General features: G+C 35.5%; 2 protein-coding genes across 2 annotated transcripts; one reads left to right on the forward strand and one right to left on the reverse strand.

Moving 5' to 3' along the window:
* Positions 1 to 5,606: 5,606 nt before the first annotated feature.
* LOC107822118 (uncharacterized) lies at positions 5,607 to 10,933 on the reverse strand. Its single transcript, XM_016648621.2, has 9 exons — positions 10,627 to 10,933; positions 10,436 to 10,535; positions 10,140 to 10,320; positions 9,201 to 9,273; positions 8,916 to 9,095; positions 8,070 to 8,167; positions 7,694 to 7,782; positions 7,353 to 7,526; positions 5,607 to 6,184 (listed from the first exon to the last, which is right to left on the reverse strand). Exons 1-9 carry the CDS (start codon positions 10,775 to 10,777, stop codon positions 6,013 to 6,015), a joined length of 1,218 nt encoding a protein of 405 aa, XP_016504107.1. The 5' UTR covers positions 10,778 to 10,933; the 3' UTR covers positions 5,607 to 6,012.
* Positions 10,934 to 13,627: 2,694 nt separating this feature from the next.
* LOC107822119 (cold-responsive protein kinase 1) lies at positions 13,628 to 19,367 on the forward strand. Its single transcript, XM_016648622.2, has 7 exons — positions 13,628 to 13,921; positions 15,352 to 15,512; positions 15,603 to 15,718; positions 15,827 to 16,037; positions 16,714 to 16,951; positions 17,833 to 17,983; positions 18,508 to 19,367. The coding sequence occupies exons 2-7, from the start codon at positions 15,440 to 15,442 to the stop codon at positions 18,904 to 18,906; spliced, it is 1,188 nt and encodes a 395-aa protein (XP_016504108.1). The 5' UTR covers positions 13,628 to 13,921; positions 15,352 to 15,439; the 3' UTR covers positions 18,907 to 19,367.
* Positions 19,368 to 19,623: the final 256 nt, after the last annotated feature.

Consider the following 19,623-nt stretch of genomic DNA (forward strand, 5'->3'; position numbering starts at 1 on the left):
ATCCGTTAGGTCCGGATGGTGATTTTGGACTTGAGCGTATACCCGGATTTGCATTTGGATGTTCCTAGAAGGATTCGGCACTAATTGGTGAAAGTTGGAAAGTTCATAAGTTTGATCGGAAGTTGACTTTGATGATATTGGGCTCGGATTATGGTTTTGGAAATTTGAATAGCTTCGTTATGTTATTTGGGACTTGTGTGCAAAATTTGGGTTCATTTCGGGTTGATTTGATATGTTTCAGCGCGAGTTTTGAAAGTTGAGAGTTCAAAGTTCATTCAAATTCGAATAAGGTACGATTCGTGATTTTGCTGTTGTTATGCGTGATTTGAGGCCTCGAGTATGTCCGTATTATGTTATGGGACTTATTGGTATGTTTGAACGGAGTTACGAGGGGCTCGGGTGAGTTTCGGGGTAGTTTCAGACCATTTCTAGGCAATTTTTAGTTGCTGATTTTTGGCTACATGGGTGTACATTGCGATAGCATGGATTTGGTCGCGATAGCAAAGAGAAAAATAGGAAAAATGGAGTTGTGACCGCAAAGAGAAAAATAGGAAAAATGGTTGCGATAGCCTTCACGCGATCGCATAGAAGTAAATCTCTGCTGCACTGACCCGACTTTGGAATTATAATTTGCAATCTATAAGTAATTTGAAGATGATTTAAAAATAAAAGTTGTTGCCCTTTGTGTACAGTTTTCAGAAAATTAAACTGTTTATCATTTGGAGTTTTGTACAAAAAGTTATGGCTAATACACTATAAGCTATCTTATAATAGTTTGGAAGGGTTAAATGAAAGGTTCTTCATCATGATCGCAGAGAAATGGCCGTGATCGCATAGGGTAAAAATTGTCCTGCAAAATTTTGTAATCGCGATTGCAAGGTTTGTGGCTGCGATCGCGAAGGGTACCCCTGGAACAATGTATAAAGTACTCTATTTCGAAGGTTTCACACATTTTTGCATATTTGGAGCTATGGAGCTATGGAGCTCGGATTGAGATAATTTTTGAAGCGATTTTTGCCATATGGATTGGGATAGTGTTCTCTACTTATTTTTATTATATTTCATGAATCTATCTTTGTTTTTGGCATATGATTGAGGATTTCAAGAGAGAAAGTGGGGATTTTGTCTAAAATTTCATAGAGTGTATTTTCGAGATTTAAAGATCGATTCAGAGTCGAATTTGGATGAAACTAGTATGATTGAACTCAAAATTGAATGGGTTGTCAGATTTTGTGAGTTTTTTCAGGTTCCGAGGTGCGGGCCCGAGTTTGATTTTCTTGGTTGATTTTGGGCTTTTGAGTAAAGATTCGACATTTATCAATTGGAATTATTTTCTTAGACTTTATTTGATGTATTTGAGTTTCTTTTGGCTAGTTTCGAGCCGTTCGGAGGTCCGTACGTGTAGGATGGTATTTTTGGAGCATCGTTGTCTTGCTCGGTATTGGATTTATCTTGTTCAAGGTAAGTAATACTTCTAAACTTGGTGCTGAGGGTATGGACCCCAAATATGCGTGATATGTGTTTAGTGTTGAGGTGACGCACATGCTAGGTGACGGGCGTGTTTGCGTGCACCGTGTGAATTGTGACTTGGTTATTTCTGTGGTACTATGTAGTCACCTAATCTCATTTGTATCCATGAAATATCTACGTGCTAGACTGATTGAGCTGTGATCCATGTTAGAAACTATGTCTGGGCTATATGTTTATCCTTTTAGGACCCACTGGGGTCATTTTTGCTGTTGAGTTATCTGTTTATATTGAAATTACATACTCAGTCATACGCATTCATCTACATATCATATCCCAGTCTCTATCGCCATTTATCGATACATCACATCATTATTTTTGAGCTGATTTTCATGACATTGTGAGCCTGAGAGACTGGAGAGATTGATGACTGAGTGACGTCGAGGGCCTATTTTTGAGTGATATTTATGGGAGCGGGCTGCACACCGCAACATGTTATTATGATTTACGTCATGGTTGGCTTATTATAGCGCTTGGGTTGAAAGAGTCCCTCCGGAGTCTGCACACCCACGGTGAGCGCAGGTACCAATGAGTGTGAGTGCCGAGAGCGAGTGCTGAGTGACTGTGAGGACTGGGTGACTGGGAGGAACGAGTGGATTGATACTCGAAGAGTATGCATATGGTTGTTCACTATGTTGTATCGCATTCAACATGCGCATTTGTCATATATGCATAGAGATGCATTTTTCTCATATTGTATGGTATCACGTCATTCATGACTTCTCATACACATTGACATATAGGCATATAGATGTACTTTCCTCATGCCATTTGATAATGAAATATTTACCTGTGAAAAAGTTTTGGGAAGAAAAATCACAGTTTTCAGACTTACTCATATTTTTGGTGATTTTGGCAAAAGATTTGAGTTTTATTGTAATACTTGAAAAGCAAATGACTATTTTTCCGGAACTGTGAACGAGATGAGCATTTTTATCGTAGAGTTATTACTTGTGTTACTTTCATTATATTGTTATGAACTATTGCTGGTTATTAGTGTCAGACTCTGACCTTTGTCCCAGCTCGTCACTACTTTCAACCTAAGGTTAGGTTTGTTACTTATTGAGTACATGGGGTCGGTTGTACTCATACTACACTTCTACACCTTGCATGCGGATGTTGGATGTTGATGTTGTTGTGCACGGCGGGAACTGAATTTGAAGATGTACTTGCGTTCTAGTCATAGCTGCCTCTCGATCATGGTAGCTTTAGAATTTTAATTTGTTAATGTATATTTCAGACAGATGATGTACTTTATTTCATAACAGCTTTGTAAACTCTAAATCTTTGAAGCTCATGATTTGTACTACCAGTCATTGAAAAATGTATTAAGGTTCGGTTATTTTATCTTTTATTTGTCTCAATAAATCTCATTAAATTGGATAGTTGTTAATTGGCTTACCTAGCGGGTTGCGTTAGGTGCCATCACAACTAGTTAAATTTTGGATCGTGACATGAATAATGGTCATTGCTTAACCATGACCGTTCCTCTTTTTTTTTTTAATATTTTAAGGCCATAAAATAGCAATTCAGGATGATTTTCAATTTTCTGTGTGCTTTAGTCCACGCCATTTTCATAAATTGGGGCGATGGGCTCCGAATCGCCTAATATTTTATGGTCCCGTCAAAAATAGCCTAATGAACAATAATCATCGCTTCATCATGACGATTCCTCATTTTTTATCGTTTTAGTACCATAAAATAGGAATTCACTGCGATTTTTAATTTTCGTATGCTAATATCCACGCCATCTTCATGAATTCCAGTGACGGACTCCGAATCGCCTAAAATTTTGTAACCCATTAGAAATGACCTAATGAACAATAACCTTTTCTTTTCCACAACCGTTTCTTATTTTTTAGAATTTTAGGGCCATAAAACAGAAATTCAGTTTGATTTCCGATTTTTCGTATGCTAATGCCCACGTCATCTTCATGAATTCGGGTGACTGGCTTAGCATCGCCTTAAATTTTGTGGGCCTATAAAAAATAACCTAATGAATAATAATCATAGCTTTACCAAGACCGTTACTTCTTTTTTTTTTTTTGAAATTTTAAAGCTACAAAACAGAAATTCAGAACGATTTTTAATTTTTTGGCGTTTTAGGGCCACAAAATAGGAATTCAGGACGATTTTCGATTTTTGTGTGTTCATGTCTACGCTATCTTAATAAATTCGAACGACGGGCTCCGAATCACCCAAATTTTGTGGGCCCATCAGAAAAGACCTAATGAACAATAGTCATTGCTTCAACATGATCGTTCCTCATTTTTTGGTATTTTAGGGCCATAAAACAGAAATTTGGAACGATTTCAAAATTTTCGTGCGCTAATGTCCATGCCATCTTCGTGAATTGACGGGCTCCAAATCGCCTAAATTTTTGTAGGCCTATTAGAAATGATCTAATGAATAATATCATTGCTTCGCCATTACTGAACCTCATTTAGGGCCATAAAACATGAATTCAGGATGATTTCCAATTTATCGTGTGCTAATGTCCATGACGTCTTCATGAATTCGGGCGACGGGTTCTAAATCGCCAAAAGTGTTTTGGGCACATCAGGAGTGACCTAATGAACAATAATTATTGTTTATCCATGAATGATCCTCAGTTTTTGGTATTTTAGGGGCATTAAAGAGGAATTCAGTACGATTGCTAATTTTTCGTGTGCTAATGTCCTCGCCATCTTCATGAATTCTGGCGATGGGCTCAGCATCAGCTAAAAGTTTTTGGGCTTATTGAAAATTACCTAATGAATAATAGTCATTATTTCGCCATGACGATTCGTTATTTTTTTGAATTTTATGGCCACAAAATAGGAATTCAAGATGATTTTCGATTTTTCATGTGCTAATTAATGTCCATGACATCTTCATGAATTTGGGTGACGGACTCCGAATCACCTAAAATTTAATGGGCCTATCGCAAATGACCGAATAATAATCATTGCATTGACGTGACCGTTCCTCGTGTATTGAGATTTTAGGGCCATAAAACAGGAATTCATGATGATTTCCGATTTTTCGTGTGCTAATGTCCACGACATTTGCATGAATTCGGGGACTTTGTGGGCTCATCAGAAACAACTTGATGAACAATAGTCATTACTTCGCCAAGACTGTTCCTTATTTTTTGGCATTTTAGGGCCATAAAATAGGAATTTAAGATGTTTTCTAATATTTCTTGTGCTAATGTCCACGCCATCTTCATGAATTCGGGCGACGGGCTCCAAATCGCCTAAAATTTTGTGGGCCCATTAGAACCGATTTAATGAACAATAGTCAATACTTTTCCATGATCATTCCTCATTTTTTGGCGTTTTAAGACCATAAAACAAGAATTTAGGACTATTGCCAATTTTTCGTATGCTAATGCCCATGTCATCTTCATGAATTCGGGCGGCGGGCTCTTAATCGCCTAAAATTTGGTGGGCCCATCGTTTCTGATGGGCACATAAAATTTTAGGCAATTTAGAGGCCGTCGCTCGAATTCATGAAGATGACATGGACTAAAGCACACGAAAAATTAAAAATCGTCATAAATTCTTGTTTTATAAAACGCCAAAAAAAAGAGTGGTCACGGTAAAACAATGACTATTGTTCATTAGGTCGTTTCTGATGGGCCCACAAAATTGTAGGCGATTCGGAACCCGTCGCCCGAATTCATGATGATGGTATAGACATTAACATACGAAAAATCGGAAATCATCATGAATTCTTGTTTTATGACTGTAAAACGCCAAAAAACGAGGAATAGTCATAGCGAAGCGATGATTATTGTTCATTAGGTCGTTTCTGATGGGCCCATTAAATTTTAGGGGATTCGGAGTCCGTCGTCCTAATTCATGAAGATGGCGTGGACGTTAACATACAAAAAGTTGAAAATCATCCTGAATTCATACTACTCTTTTTTTCTTTGTGAGTACTCGTATAAAGTCTTAATAAGGAGAATGGTACGTCTAATCCAGATCGAGTTGCAAATTTTCGTATTTAACTCAAAAATACAGAGAGTCACACAACCAAATTGCTCAGTTAAAGTTCAGCCAATGATACAAAAATAATAAAGTAAAACAAAGATATGGAAAATGAGTTTTAATAAAGAATTATTGGCCCAAACTGGTAAGACCAGCAGATGGAGACAGGAAGTAAAAGATTGTTAGGTCAATGTGACTCTACTGCTACAATTTAGCAAGATAACCAAGTTATTTCCAGGGGAAAATCCACAATGTAACATGTGGTTGACGTGAACCAAGTAGCATGTGTCCCGACTGTATATGTATTAAGAAATTTACTAAATATCTATAAATATTTGACTACGAACCCACTTATTATTGTAATTAGCTTGACGTCGTTGTAGCAACCCATAAACTCAAAATACTCGATCCGCCTCTGATTACTTCTGGTCTTCATTGCACTTATACATGCTCAGTTAAGCATATACAAACCAGTAAAGTAACTATTACGTGATACACAGATGATGTCACTCTATAAGCGCGAAAGCACTTCAGAACATTTAGCAGCAGCAGCCAATCCACTAATGATAGCCCCTTCAACATTTGGACTAACACAAAAATCTCCGCATATTGCCAGCCTTTTCTTCGCGTCCCAAAGGCATTTCTCATCTCCTGCTATGCTTGTTGCTGGAAATGCACTGCCCCTGAGATATTCACATGCAATAGCAGTATAATTATGATATGAAATAGAGTACAACATAAAAACGAAAAAACTGCGCGCGCCTTGAGAGAAGAGAGAAGAAAGGATGGTGTCTTTATAATTCTATCTTTTTTCTTAGAGGGCAGAACAGAGATAATTTTATAGAACTAGTCGACGCGGCAATTCTACATTTTCCAGGAATGCATGTCTAAGCACTTCAAACAACAGCACGACTATACAACTCCAGGCTGATTTTTATTTCATGCCTAATAAGGTTCCAAGACATAATTTCAGCTCAAAGATGCATAATTGCGGATTGCCTCTCAACAATGAGAAATCTATAATTATCTACATATTTCTGTTGGATAATGGTCATGTCTTGGCTATCTTGAGCCTACATCTACTATTCCATCGGGTACATGCATCCTCCCGCTAATACAATTTATACAAATATCAGATATCTCAGCCCGCAAGGCTTAAACTACAGGGAAGATATCACCTATCATTTTTTGTATCTACTGGAATTCGGACCCTAGTCACCTATGGTCTTAAATCCAGCTTTATCGACCAGGCCACACCCTGGGGTGAAGAACAAAGAAATTAATATTATCATGGCATTTGGACTAAGTAATCAGAATTCCTGATTACATCAAGATAAGTCACGAAATGTGAAGAGCACTACAGGCACAATTTGATATGTGATTGTAGGAACAGCTAAAGTCCCACTGTTCTGAAGCCGATACCAGAAAAAAAATAAGGAAAATTCCCCGCTCCCCAACAACAACAAAAAAACGAGAATATTTGGATGAGAAAAATTGATAAAAATAATGGATTATTCACAAGTAGGTATAATAGCCTATAATTAGTTGTGGTAGGTAATCAAACCATATAGTAAACAGAATGCATCCACCAATTAGAGGGTGATTAAGTCCAGATGCGTCGTTGAACTTGTAAGTGATGAACAGTAATTCCTTACGTGATTGGATAGCTTGATAGGCCTTGTTAAGATATACTAAAAGAAATTTTCAAGTGCTTATTGGATATGCCAAGGAACAGCTCCATTATTAGGAAAATTCAAAGGGAGAATATTTTGTCTGTTTCAGAAAAAGGATTGCATGCAGTAAACGAAATCTGAAACTAAAACTGAGCAGTTGTATATGTTAGATACCAACCATCGATGAGCTTTCTTAAAAAATGCCTGAGGTATATTGAGCTTTGTGCTTTGAAATTCTTGAAATAGTTCTTCAGCTACTTTTGTTAATGTTGCACTCGAAGGCTTCTGAAGTCCTGTCTTGGCAATAACATCCCGAGCATACTCCGCAGTTGAGTGCAACACCCAGCATTCACTTCATTGGGGGAAAGAAAAGCGCAATATGATCAAATACAGCACTAGTATATATAGGTGGAAATATTATGCTCAAGTCTCCTCACAACATTAATCTGCTACATCTATTTTTTGTTTGTTGTTGTCAGTCACAATATTGATCTTCTCATTAACAACATAAACATATACCTATTATGTGAACGTCCTGGTTTGCTGCTGTCACAGTGTGCCCAACGTAGAACTTCTGAATTCTTGAACGAGAAGCCTCTTATTGGTATCTCAAATATGAAAGAAAGAAAGACATATTCCATCAGAAATTCTTGTCAACTAGTTGAGGCTAAGCAGAAAAAAATCACTTTTTTATTTCGATCTAGTGATGGGATCATTCAATTAAATGCTTGTTCCTATAACCATTTTAACGAACTCAGAACAAGCAATGAAGTATAACATCAGACGCATTTTAGAAGTTAGCTGAATCTAAACAGAAATGAGTAAGGGGCAAGGTAAAGTGTATTGACGACATGTCTACTAAAAGAAATGTATCTATGGGCAGAGCATATCTTACCTCAGACAAAGGCTCTTCAAACGCCAGCATGAGAGCAAAGCGCGGACTAACAGGAATTTCTGTTATCTTCAACGGTATTTCTGGAAATTTGCCCATGTCTACATGAAAGGAGCTAAGACCTCATAAATAACATTGCTAACATGTCTTGATTGAAAGAAGGTTACATTTCTTATACTGGAAAAAGAATTAGTCATGATCCAATAATAGTCCGCTCAAATGCAAATCTTGTTAAGTTATCAAAAAACACCAGCATTTAAAAAAGAAAAAGTGATCAATGAACGAAAAACCAGTCAGTCTGACATAAATATATGTCAAAAATATATGAGCGTAACATATACACAACAGATAACACGCTGAAGAGTTTTGCATGACAACACAAAAGCAAGGAGTAAAATATGCATGAACATAAACAGACTCTGTTAAATACAATCATCATTAAGTAAACCCTCATATTATTCCTTCTTTCTGGATCACATTGACCAAATATATTTAGATAATCAATTCAATTTATCTTGAGGCGAGGGTCTATTGGAAACAGACTCTCTACCTGCACCGGGTAAGGGTAAGGTCTGGAAACACACTACCCTTCCCAAACCCCACTCGTGGGATTACACTGGGTATGTTGTTGTTGTTGTTGGACCTGAACCATTAAAATATGGAATGGCCACTAGCGTATTGTAAAAACACGAATAAATAACTGGAAGTAAATGGCATATCTCACAAAAGCAACTACTACATATTTTATTATGTGGGTCTTAAATAATGCAACTGCAATCAACTAACCCTTGAATCAAACCAATGAAATTATAAACCAACAAAAAGAATGTACGTAGAGATATGTCTTACCAATAGGCATAGGTTTTCCTGTTACATTAGTGAACTTGGGAGAAAATGTACTTTTATCTGATGTCACGACTCCCGTAAAATAACCAAGACTTTCGCCATCTAAACCCATCAATGACCATGAATCTTCATTATCCAACCACTCCAACCTCCCAACACCTACCCCGAACCTACTTTGAACTCCTACACAGTTCAAATAGAAAATTAGTAAACTCAGGTAGGTGGTAGTTCATGTTAATTAGGGAAAAGCATTTCAAAGAATGAAATCCAGCAATATCGATAACATACCAGGCTCCTGGCATAATGATTTACAAATTGAATTCATTCCTGGAAAACCGACATATTTCTTGTCCGAACTTTCCTGAATTAAAATAAGAGTAAGAGAAAGAAGTATTAGTAAAACCTTATTATTATATGCATGTCAACCCTGTGGCTATGTACTATTATTAAATTGCTATGGCCGTAAAGCGCAAAATGTTCTGTAGAGGAAAGGAAACACATTTGCTTTTATCATTTTCAGTAGTGGTTAGAGCCAATACATATCAATGTTCTTTCTTTATCTCAATGATCTTACATTTGATCATTTATTAGGAATTTCCCAAGATAAACTGCTGACAAATCTTGAATAATCCCTTAGTTATGACATGTTTGAAAGTTCAATCCAAGTGAATAAATTGAATAAATGTATAGACCTATAGTCATCCACATGAATAGTCAAAGAGAATCAAATCTTTTTATTTTCAATCTTTTTTATCTTAAATATTGACACAACCTTACCAACCTATCAAACTCATTTAAAAAAAATAGTGAATGTAAAACCCCCCCCCCCCCCCCCCCCCCCCCCCCAACCCCCAAAAAAAAAAAAAAAATTTAGAAACAACAATTAAACACGAGCTACAAAGAAATAGTCCTCAATGTGTAGAAAATGACAATGGTCAGAGATATTATAGTAGGAATAATACATAAAAAAGGCGGGCAGGGTCCGAGAAGGGTCACATCCCGAGAGTTATGATGTAGGCAACATCCCACATTCATGAAGGGAAGGGAAGGGCCACACCCAAAGGGTACGATGTAGGCAGCATTCTGCGTTCACGCAGGGTTCGGGGAAGGGCCGCATCCCAAGGGTACGATGCAGGCAGCCTACCTTGATGCAAGCATCAACGGAGATATTCTAGTAGGAATAATACATAAAGAAGACTAAATACTAATACTGGAAATTTGTGGAACCTCTTCAATATCAAGAAATTGCTTAGAAGCAAAATCAAAAGTAGCAAATTTTTCTTTCCACTCAGCAACAAGTCCTTTTGATTGCCAGTCACAAATAAGTCTCAGCACATCAGGATTACTGGCAGTGAAATAAGGAGCACCGTGATCAAAATACAGCTCCCTCCCATCTTCAGCCTTTTCCCTAATTAAAGATCAATTTTTTACAAAAAAACCCATTACATCAATTCTTGATTATAGTTAAAACATTTCAATAGGAGCAATTAATGGTAATTAATTATAAAGAAAAGGTATATTACCTTCTTTGAGACATGCGGCCACCTGGGCCTCTAGCAGACTCAAAAAGGGTAACTGAAATTCCATTCTTGGCCAAAGTTGATGCACAAACAGCTCCTGAAACTGAAAAAAGAAACCCATTTTTGTTAGTTTTGTAATCAAATTTTCACAATTTTGGACAAGAATGGAATATCAGTTGTATTTGGTGGCTTACTTCCACTACCAATGACTGCAACTTTGGCAGCAACACTTGTCATGATTATAGCAATAGAGAAGAATTGATTGAAAAAAGTATTGGTCAAATTTGATGTATTGGAATTAAAATAGAGTGATTGAAAAAAGTAGGAGTTGTTATTTATCCACATCCATCTTAGGAAAAAAAGAGTTGTGTCCTTTAAATGCTACCCAACAAAAGTAATGTTTGCTTGTTTGATATTTACGGCTATGGTGGGGTTGTATTAAAATCTTGAACCAAATTCTTTTAAAGATTGCAGCTTTTCATTACTATTAAGTTAGGAGATGGTAATATCAGGCTTCATTCTCTTTTAGTTTTATGAAATCCAAAGACTTCCCTTTTTGTTGTTTTAGAAAATTCCTATTTTCCCCTTCTTGACATGGTGGATTAATATTGGCTTCTAACTATACTACTCCATAATTTAGCAAATAACTAGATTCACTGTCAAATACAGTGCAAACATCTTTGTCTATGATTACTTTGAATTTATAGATATGTTATCCCATAAGAGATAAAAAAAAAAGTATAACTATAATACTTAGGCCAGTTTGTATGCATGTCGATTAATTTTACAGAGTACCACTTATTTTCATCGGAGGCGGACTTATCCTTTGGGTAGGAGGATCAACGTCTCCCGGTAATTTCGGAAAAAATTATATATATATATATATATATATATATATATGATTGACAACCTAAGATTTAAATCATATGCAATTGCATTGGTTGATTTAGGAGGCACAACTTTGACTTTTAGTGTTTCGATTTCGACCTAGCATTTGCTCAAATTTTGGTGCCCCTCCACTTTCACTTAAGTTTGGACAGACGAAAGAAATCACCTACTAATATTTTTATCTTCGTATGAACACAAGAAATATAAAGATCCATATTACATTACAAGGACTAAGCTCACTTGACATTGCTGCAATTAATTGGATTTTCAAAAAGTGGAAAAAGGTGACCTAATGCTAAGAAAGAATAAAGTAGTGAAGGGCTGTTATTATTACTACTACAAAAACAACACTTCACTATAAAAATCAAGTTTTTTCGGAACCAATTTTTATGTTATGTTATAATATATGTTCTCTATAACAGCACTTCACTATAACATGTAAAAATATTCGAAACAAACGAGATTTGAATATACTGTTTAGTAGAAAAGAACATAGGAATAGTCAACTCCCAATATTTTGAATCAAGTTGCCTACTTTTGAAGTTTATAAGCTCAAATTCTTAAGCTGACATAGAATTTCGTTTGTGGTAGGCATATATAACTTGCTCTATATTCTTTAGACTAAACACAACCTGTAATTCTTCTTTATATACTTTTATTATCATGTAATTCTGGCTAATTAATACTCTGCGTATTTTGCAAGATGGTGTGAAATATAATACTAAGATGATAAAATCTTATAATATTTACTCATTTTTATATATACTCTGTGTAAACATAATAGCATCACTTCTCCTAAAAACGTATCAAGCAACAATATTTATCAGGTACACATATATTTTTTTCTCGTATAAACATAATCTTTAATTATGTATTAAAGTTGCACGACCTATAAAAGTGGTTATTTGAATTTCATTTTTGGTTTCATTCTAGGTACAGATGAAAACGATTGGTGTGTGTTTCAAAATTTTGAAAAACAATTTATTCAATGAAAAAGCTTTTAGAGTGAGTGAGTTTTTAATATTTGAAAACACTTTTACCGAATGATATTTAATTACAAATTTTATAAAGCTTTTTTATTTTTTTTAGTTTTACTTTTCAGAAATTTTTTCACTTCTTTTTACACAATTTTAAGTTTGGTGGTTGACCTTGGGTTTTGGGAGTAGGTCAAGGTGTGTCCATGGACCCAGAGACACATGTAGGCGCCATAAAATATCAGCCAGGGCCACGTGTTAGGCTGATATATTTGAATAAAATATCTTATAATTTCTTTTTGTTCCAATTTATGTTAAATCTATTTTTAGTTGTATCAAACCAATATAATCTCACAAGATGAGATTTGGGGAGGGTAGTGTGTACGTTGATCTCACTCTTATCTTATGAAAGTAGAGATTATTTCCGATAGACCTCCATATCGAGAGTGATGTGATTAGGCAGGACATGTGCAACTTAAGCTTACTAAAAACATAACTCTCGATATGAGGATATGGAAGTCGAGAATTAGGTAGAAGGTTAATAGGTAGGCATGCATGTTTATTATTCATGCCGATAGTATTAATATTAGTCTCGCAATTCTGTAATTTTTTATATGCGAATTTCTTTTATTGTATGTGATTTCCTTCGAATTATTATTTCTAAATTTAAAACAAGAATAACAACAATCCAGTAAAATCATACAAGTGGAGTCTGGAGAGGGCAGAATGTACGCAGACCTTACCCTTACCCCGGAGGGGTAAAGAGGCTATTTTCGAGAGACCTTCAGCTCAAGAAAACGAAAATAGACAATAGAATTTGTGACAACAACAAAAAATCATAAAGATAATATAAGCATCGTAGAAAACAAAAAATAAATGAAAAAGCAATAACAACAACTAGTGATAGAGCCACCGTGTTATGAAAACAAAAATTGAGTGGACACAAACTTACACCACTAATAATCCAAGACAACACCCGAACAGGCTAGCCCCACCCCGATAAGAATGGAATTATTCTTTCTAAATTTAAAAATAATATAATTGATACTTTTTATTTTATCTTACTGAGAAATTTTTATAATTAGATAAATAATTATTACATATTTAAAATAATAAATTTTAATTTTTTTATAACTATACAAATATTATATTATGTTTAGTATCATAAATTTCAAAAAAAGAAAAACTTTATGCTCAATTAAATTAAATAAGTTTATTTAAATTAAAAGAATTGAGTAATTTTTTACTGTTAAATTAAAAGATAATATTTCCGGGTCCACTCGGTACTTTTGACTTTTAAGCGCCAAGATTACGTTCTTATTTCACTTTCTTCGTAGCCTCATAAGGGAGGAGACCAGAAATAGTCATTTCTTCATCGTTGTACTGCTATTTCTGCAGCGTGTCTGCAATTATTATTAGTACTATTTTGTATTATTAGTGTGAACAAAAAATATTTCCAAGACTTGATTTAGAATAATATCAAGACTCTATGACTTAGATCCATTATCTTTCCCATTTCTGTTCTTGGTAATTGTTCTTACTATAGTACCAAGCCAACAGAAACCTCAAAAAACATTTGCCAAAAGAACAAAAATTTCACCTGCTTTTGTTTTCTGCTATTTTTGAGGTACTTCTCAATTCTTTGTTCTTTGCTGGTTCTTATTCTTTTTTTTTGGTTTTTCTACTTTCTTACTGTTTTTCTTTTTTGTGTTTTTCATGATCTTGATTCCCCATCTTTATCTATAACATACAACAAATGGCCTAGTTGATGTCACTTTTTTTGTTTTTTTATTGATGTTACTTTGAGATCAAGAACCAAGCTTAAATTAGTTGGTCTTCTCAAAGTTCCAATCTTTTTAAGAATTCCTCTAAATATTTGACTCTGTAGTTCCATTTTTTATAGCATCTGCCCTTCTTTACTGGTTATTGTTATTGTGTTTCATCTATTTCTTGGTGATGGTATTATTATTTTTATGGTTTCTGTTGATGGTAATGATATGTTGTCTCTTTTACTCTTTTTATTTTTCTTAAGCCGAGTTTCTATCAGAAACAACTCTGTGCTCCATAGAACACTACCCTCCCCACACCCACACCTGTATAATTTTACTGGGTTGTTGTTGTTGTAGTTGAATCTTGGTTGCTAATTTTTACCTGTACTTCTTGTTCTTCTTCCTTTTGTCTTTTTTGGATTTTCTGGGGTTGAATTTGAAGTAAGTATTGAGTTGAGAATACCCTTAATGAGCTTTGAAAGTAAGATACTAAATTGATACAGCTCAATTAGATAAACATAAATTATATGTGCTAAATTTGTGTATTTGTATATGCTCTTTTATTTAATTTTTTTCTCAAACAAGCTAATTATTGGATATGAGTGAGGCGACGCCACGATTTGAAGTTTATGGTATTAAATATTTACATGACTGAAGATTAATAATAATAAGCTCCAACAGAATGAGCTGTATTTTTGGCTCAGAAATTGTTTCATTATGCTTCACTGTTTTTTTCTCCTTTTCCTTTGAGTTCCTGTCTTATTGGAACTTAAACATGATACTTTGCTGCCAATATTCATTCTTAGGTGCATTTTCTTTAGCCTTGTCTGCTTCCGTGTTAGAATAGTCCTATGTCGGTTATAGGATGGGGTAATTGGTCTCTTTATATAGTCTTATGCAATCCTCACGTCATGAGCTAGCTTTCGAGGTTTATTTAGGCTCAAAGTCCGTTTCTTGAATATTCCATGCCCCGTCAAGTTGATAAACTGAGTTGAAATTCAATGAAGAAGGAAATAAGAAAACAAATAGTAGCTTTAGAGGAAATAGAGATTGAGGATAGTTTGACATAAGGAGAAGGTTACCTTTAAATGCAAGTCAATAAAAGAATAGTGAAACTAAACTTAAATCACTTAACTCCATCCCGCAGTTTGGACTTTCTTTATATAGTACCTTCTTGTACCCATGTTAACCATGATATGTTATGCTATCCTTTTTATATAGTAGTGCATTTCAATAAACTATGATATGCCAATTTACTGAGCAGTGAGACTTTTCTTTAATTTTGCAGGCTCTGATTTTGGTTTTGGTTTCGGTTTCTTCTGAAGCAGCTTTTGATTGATATCATATACAGAAGGTCACTGTTGCATCCTAAAGTTATGACTTGCTTCCCTTCTTTATTCTGTCGAAAACATCATCCATCAACTAGGCATCCGTCCGAATTTGATGATGGTAAGCACTATTGGTCCGCCATATATATTATTTTTGGATGTTAATTTGTTCAGTATATCGAAAACAATCTAATAAATTGATTCACAACAGAGCTCTCTGGTGTCAAGAACGTTATTCTTTTCTCCTATAAAGAGTTAAGAATTGCCACTGATGATTTTAGTCCTGTCAATAAAATTGGAGAGGGTGGATTTGGTTCTGTTTACAAGGTAATGACGATTTTTTCCCCTTCTGTATTGATATGAATTGGTGGTTCAAATATTATGTCTTTAAGAAGTCTTATACCTTTGGTTTTTTCTATATGATGGTACGAGCAGGGAAGGCTAAGAAGTGGAAAGATGGCTGCTATAAAGGTCCTTTCTAGTGAATCAAAGCAAGGTGTCAAGGAGTTCTTGACAGAAATTAAAGTAATTTCAGACGTTGAGCATGAAAATTTAGTCAAACTCTATGGCTGTTGTATAGAAGATGATCACAGGATATTGATCTACAACTATCTTGAGAATAACAGCCTTGCTCAAACACTTCTCGGTAATTCTTATTTTTTTTTTTTGGGACTTTTAGCAAAATTTTAGATGTTACACCTAGTGTTTTAGACCTTGTTTGAGTTAGTGATTAAGCAAGGATTGTGTGTGTGTGTTCTGTTTGGGGGGGGGGGGTGTAGATTAAGACGAGTGTTTACCAAGTTAACATTTTGAGACAAGATGTTTGAAGTTTTAGTTCAATTGAGAGCTAAAAGGTCGAGAAGACTAAGGAGTGTTCTGTAATTCACATGATTCAGCATGAAGTTGATGCGAAAATATGGACTTGAACAATCAATGTGTTGTGAGACATAAAACGAGTGAAATGATTCTGTCCTTCTTGCTAGATTTGCGGCAGAGATCCTGCAGTCTATAGGTACTGAATCTTGAAGAACTCCGACGCGTTGTTTCTTGCTCCTTGTTGTTGCTATAGTTTTGCAGTCTTGATAACTATACACAGATTCCTAATGTGCTTTCTCTGAGGCAAACTAGATATGCTGTTAGTCCAATTCCTATCAGCTTTGGATTAGGTTAGATACCCAACAATGTTTCCTCTACTATTTTATAATTTGAATTACACTAAAAACTCCACGATTTCTAGTATCTTGCGCCACTTGAGTGACCATAGCTTCTAGAGGGTTAGATTAAATACTTAAATATAATTCTTCTATATATTTTGCACATAGGTGGAGGTCACAGTAGCATCCAGTTCAGTTGGCGAACACGGACTAAAATCTGCATTGGAGTTGCAAAGGGGCTAGCTTATCTTCATGAGCAAGTGAAGCCACATATAATTCACCGTGATATCAAAGCGAGTAATATTCTCCTTGACAAAGACTTGACACCCAAGATTTCAGATTTTGGCCTGGCAAAGCTCATCCCTCCCAACATGACTCATGTTAGTACACGCGTGGCTGGAACCATGTAAGAATCCTATCTTCAAACTTTGCTGATGTCTCTTCTTACCGTTCTGTTGTCAAGTTCCATCTCGAGTTCGTGCTCAAAAGCATGTCAATAGTAGATTTTTTGAGATCATGGCTGATATGAATAGAGGAATTGCATAGTGTGTTTGTTAATGTCTCATATAACTCCTACTAATAGAAATCAATATTCCTCATATAACTTGATTTCTGGACCTTTGATATGTTCTTAGCTGCTTTACAGAATAGGAAGTTACATTTTATGGTGATACTAGTAGTGACTTGTCAATTGGAGTTATGCAAGTAATTATGTTTTGCGTTTGTGGATGGAATCCCCCGAGAAGAGTTAGAATGGCAGTTTCCGCCCTTTGGGCGGTACCAAATAAATGACTGCATAATATATGGACAATTCACCACTAAAAAAGTATGATCAAATTACTTGTTGTTCAATGTTATCATATTCTGTTGCTTTCTATGGTATAGCACCTTCTGGTTAAGTAATACTACTTCTGTTTCAAATTAGATGAGGTACTTTTCTTTTTAGTCTGTTCCAAAATAAATGACACAATTCTAAATTTGGAAATAATTCAACTTTAAACTTTCATTTTACCCTTAATGAGAAGGTTTTATAACCACACAAATGTCATGGACCCACAAACCTTTTACCCTTAAGCTTTTAAGACCACAAGTTTTACAAGTCTTCTTCTTTTTCTTAAACTCTGTGCCGAGTCAAACTAGCTCATCTAAATTAAAACGGAGGGAGTACCATGTAATCCAGTGTTTCTGCAATCATTATGTTACTTTTGAACCCGCATTTACTTACTCCTTTCTACTAAATACTCTGAGATATAGTATCATACACTAAAATCCACGTCTTTTGACCAGAGGTTATTTGGCACCAGAGTATGCAATTAGAGGCCAAGCGACTCGTAAATCAGATGTTTACAGTTATGGTGTTCTTCTGATAGAAATCGTCACTGGAAGATGCAACACAAATACACGTTTACCAATTGACGAACAATATCTCCTTGAAAGGGTATGACGTCTCAAACAATACATTCATTTTAAAGATTGCGTTATTGCTGCATTTCACTAGATCACACACAAAAAGCGAAATTAATGTGTCCTGATTAATGAGTTCATGCTCTTTAAAACTATACTTTTGGAAGTACATTAAATTTTCTTGTGGCAATGAAATATGAATCACTGAAAGATCAATATAACGACGAAGTACCAATCGAAGAACAATATTGTGTCACGCTTTAAATGACATTCTGAAAGCTATAGTTGACAAGAGTGGATTGCTCTAGTGGTGAGCACCCTCCACTTCCAACCAAGAGGTTGTGAGTTCGAGTCACCCCAAGAGCAAGGTGGGGAGTTCTTGGAGGGAGGGAGCCGAGGGTCTATCGGAAACAGCCTCTCTACCCCAGGGTAGGGGTAAGGTCTGCGTACACACTACCATCCCCAGACCCCACTAGTGGGATTATACTGGGTTGTTATTGTTGTTGTCGTCGTCTGAAAGGCGAAAGCTATAGTTAATCATTTTTGTGTGTGTTACAGACATGGCAAGTCTATGAAAGAAAGGAACTGATATTGCTCGTAGACACGTCTCTGGACGGGGACTTTGATGCTGAACAAGCCTGCAGATTCTTGAAAATTGGGCTTCTCTGCACTCAAGATGCGTTAAAGCTTCGTCCATCCATGTCGACTATTCTCAAGATGCTAACTGGCCAGATTGAGGTCGATGACAATAAGATAACAAAACCAGGCTTGATCTCTGATTTCATGGATCTCAAGGTTAAAACTGCTCCTAAACCTCGCCCTGAACAAATTAACGCGGCATATGATTATGTATTATCCTCAGGATCTCAATATTTAGACAATTCAACTGTGCCATCCACGAGTTCTTCTCAAGCTACCACGACGTTCACAACTGTTGTATATGATCGAAGCATTTGAGCCAGTGGCGGAGCCACCTTATAGGAAGGGTGACACCCCTTCGCAGGAAAAATACACTGTGTAGCTAGTTAAAAAATTATGTATTGACTCCCCTAAATTTCCTGGTATGTTTACTTTTATAAATTTTGACACCTTTTAACGAAAATTCTGGCTTCGCCACTGATTTGAGCAAATATATTCTGCCACCTCAAGATATGGATCTACAAGTGGTGTGAAGGAAAAATTCTGGAGGTAGAGGGAGAAAAATAGTTTGTATTTGGTTGAATATTACTTTCAACTTTTCTTCATTTTTTTGTTTCTGGACTTGGTGTTTTTTGTATCTTGAGTTGATTAGCATCTGTAAATTGTTCACACGTTTTATGTGTAGTTGTTAGAAATAGTGTATGTTGTAAATTTGAGGTTTTGAATTCAAGAGATGTAACTCATTAGCTTGAACTTGGTATAATTAAGTTCCATGTGTATATTTCTGCATTTGAAGGGGTGCTTGGTATAAATGTACGAAGGGGGTGCCAAGTTTTCTTGGAATCAATTTTTATGTTATGTTATAATATATATTTTTTACAGCACTTCACTATAGCAGTTAAAAAATATCGAAACAAACGAGATTGTTATAAAGAGGTTTGATTGTATAAATTGTTGCCGAATAGGCAACACTTGGAACATTAACGCATAAATGCTTTAGGTATCACTTTTAAATATAAAATTAACCACGTTATT

This window comes from Nicotiana tabacum, chromosome 12 (genome assembly GCF_000715075.1).
Source record: "Nicotiana tabacum cultivar K326 chromosome 12, ASM71507v2, whole genome shotgun sequence".
NCBI lineage: Eukaryota > Viridiplantae > Streptophyta > Magnoliopsida > Solanales > Solanaceae > Nicotiana > Nicotiana tabacum.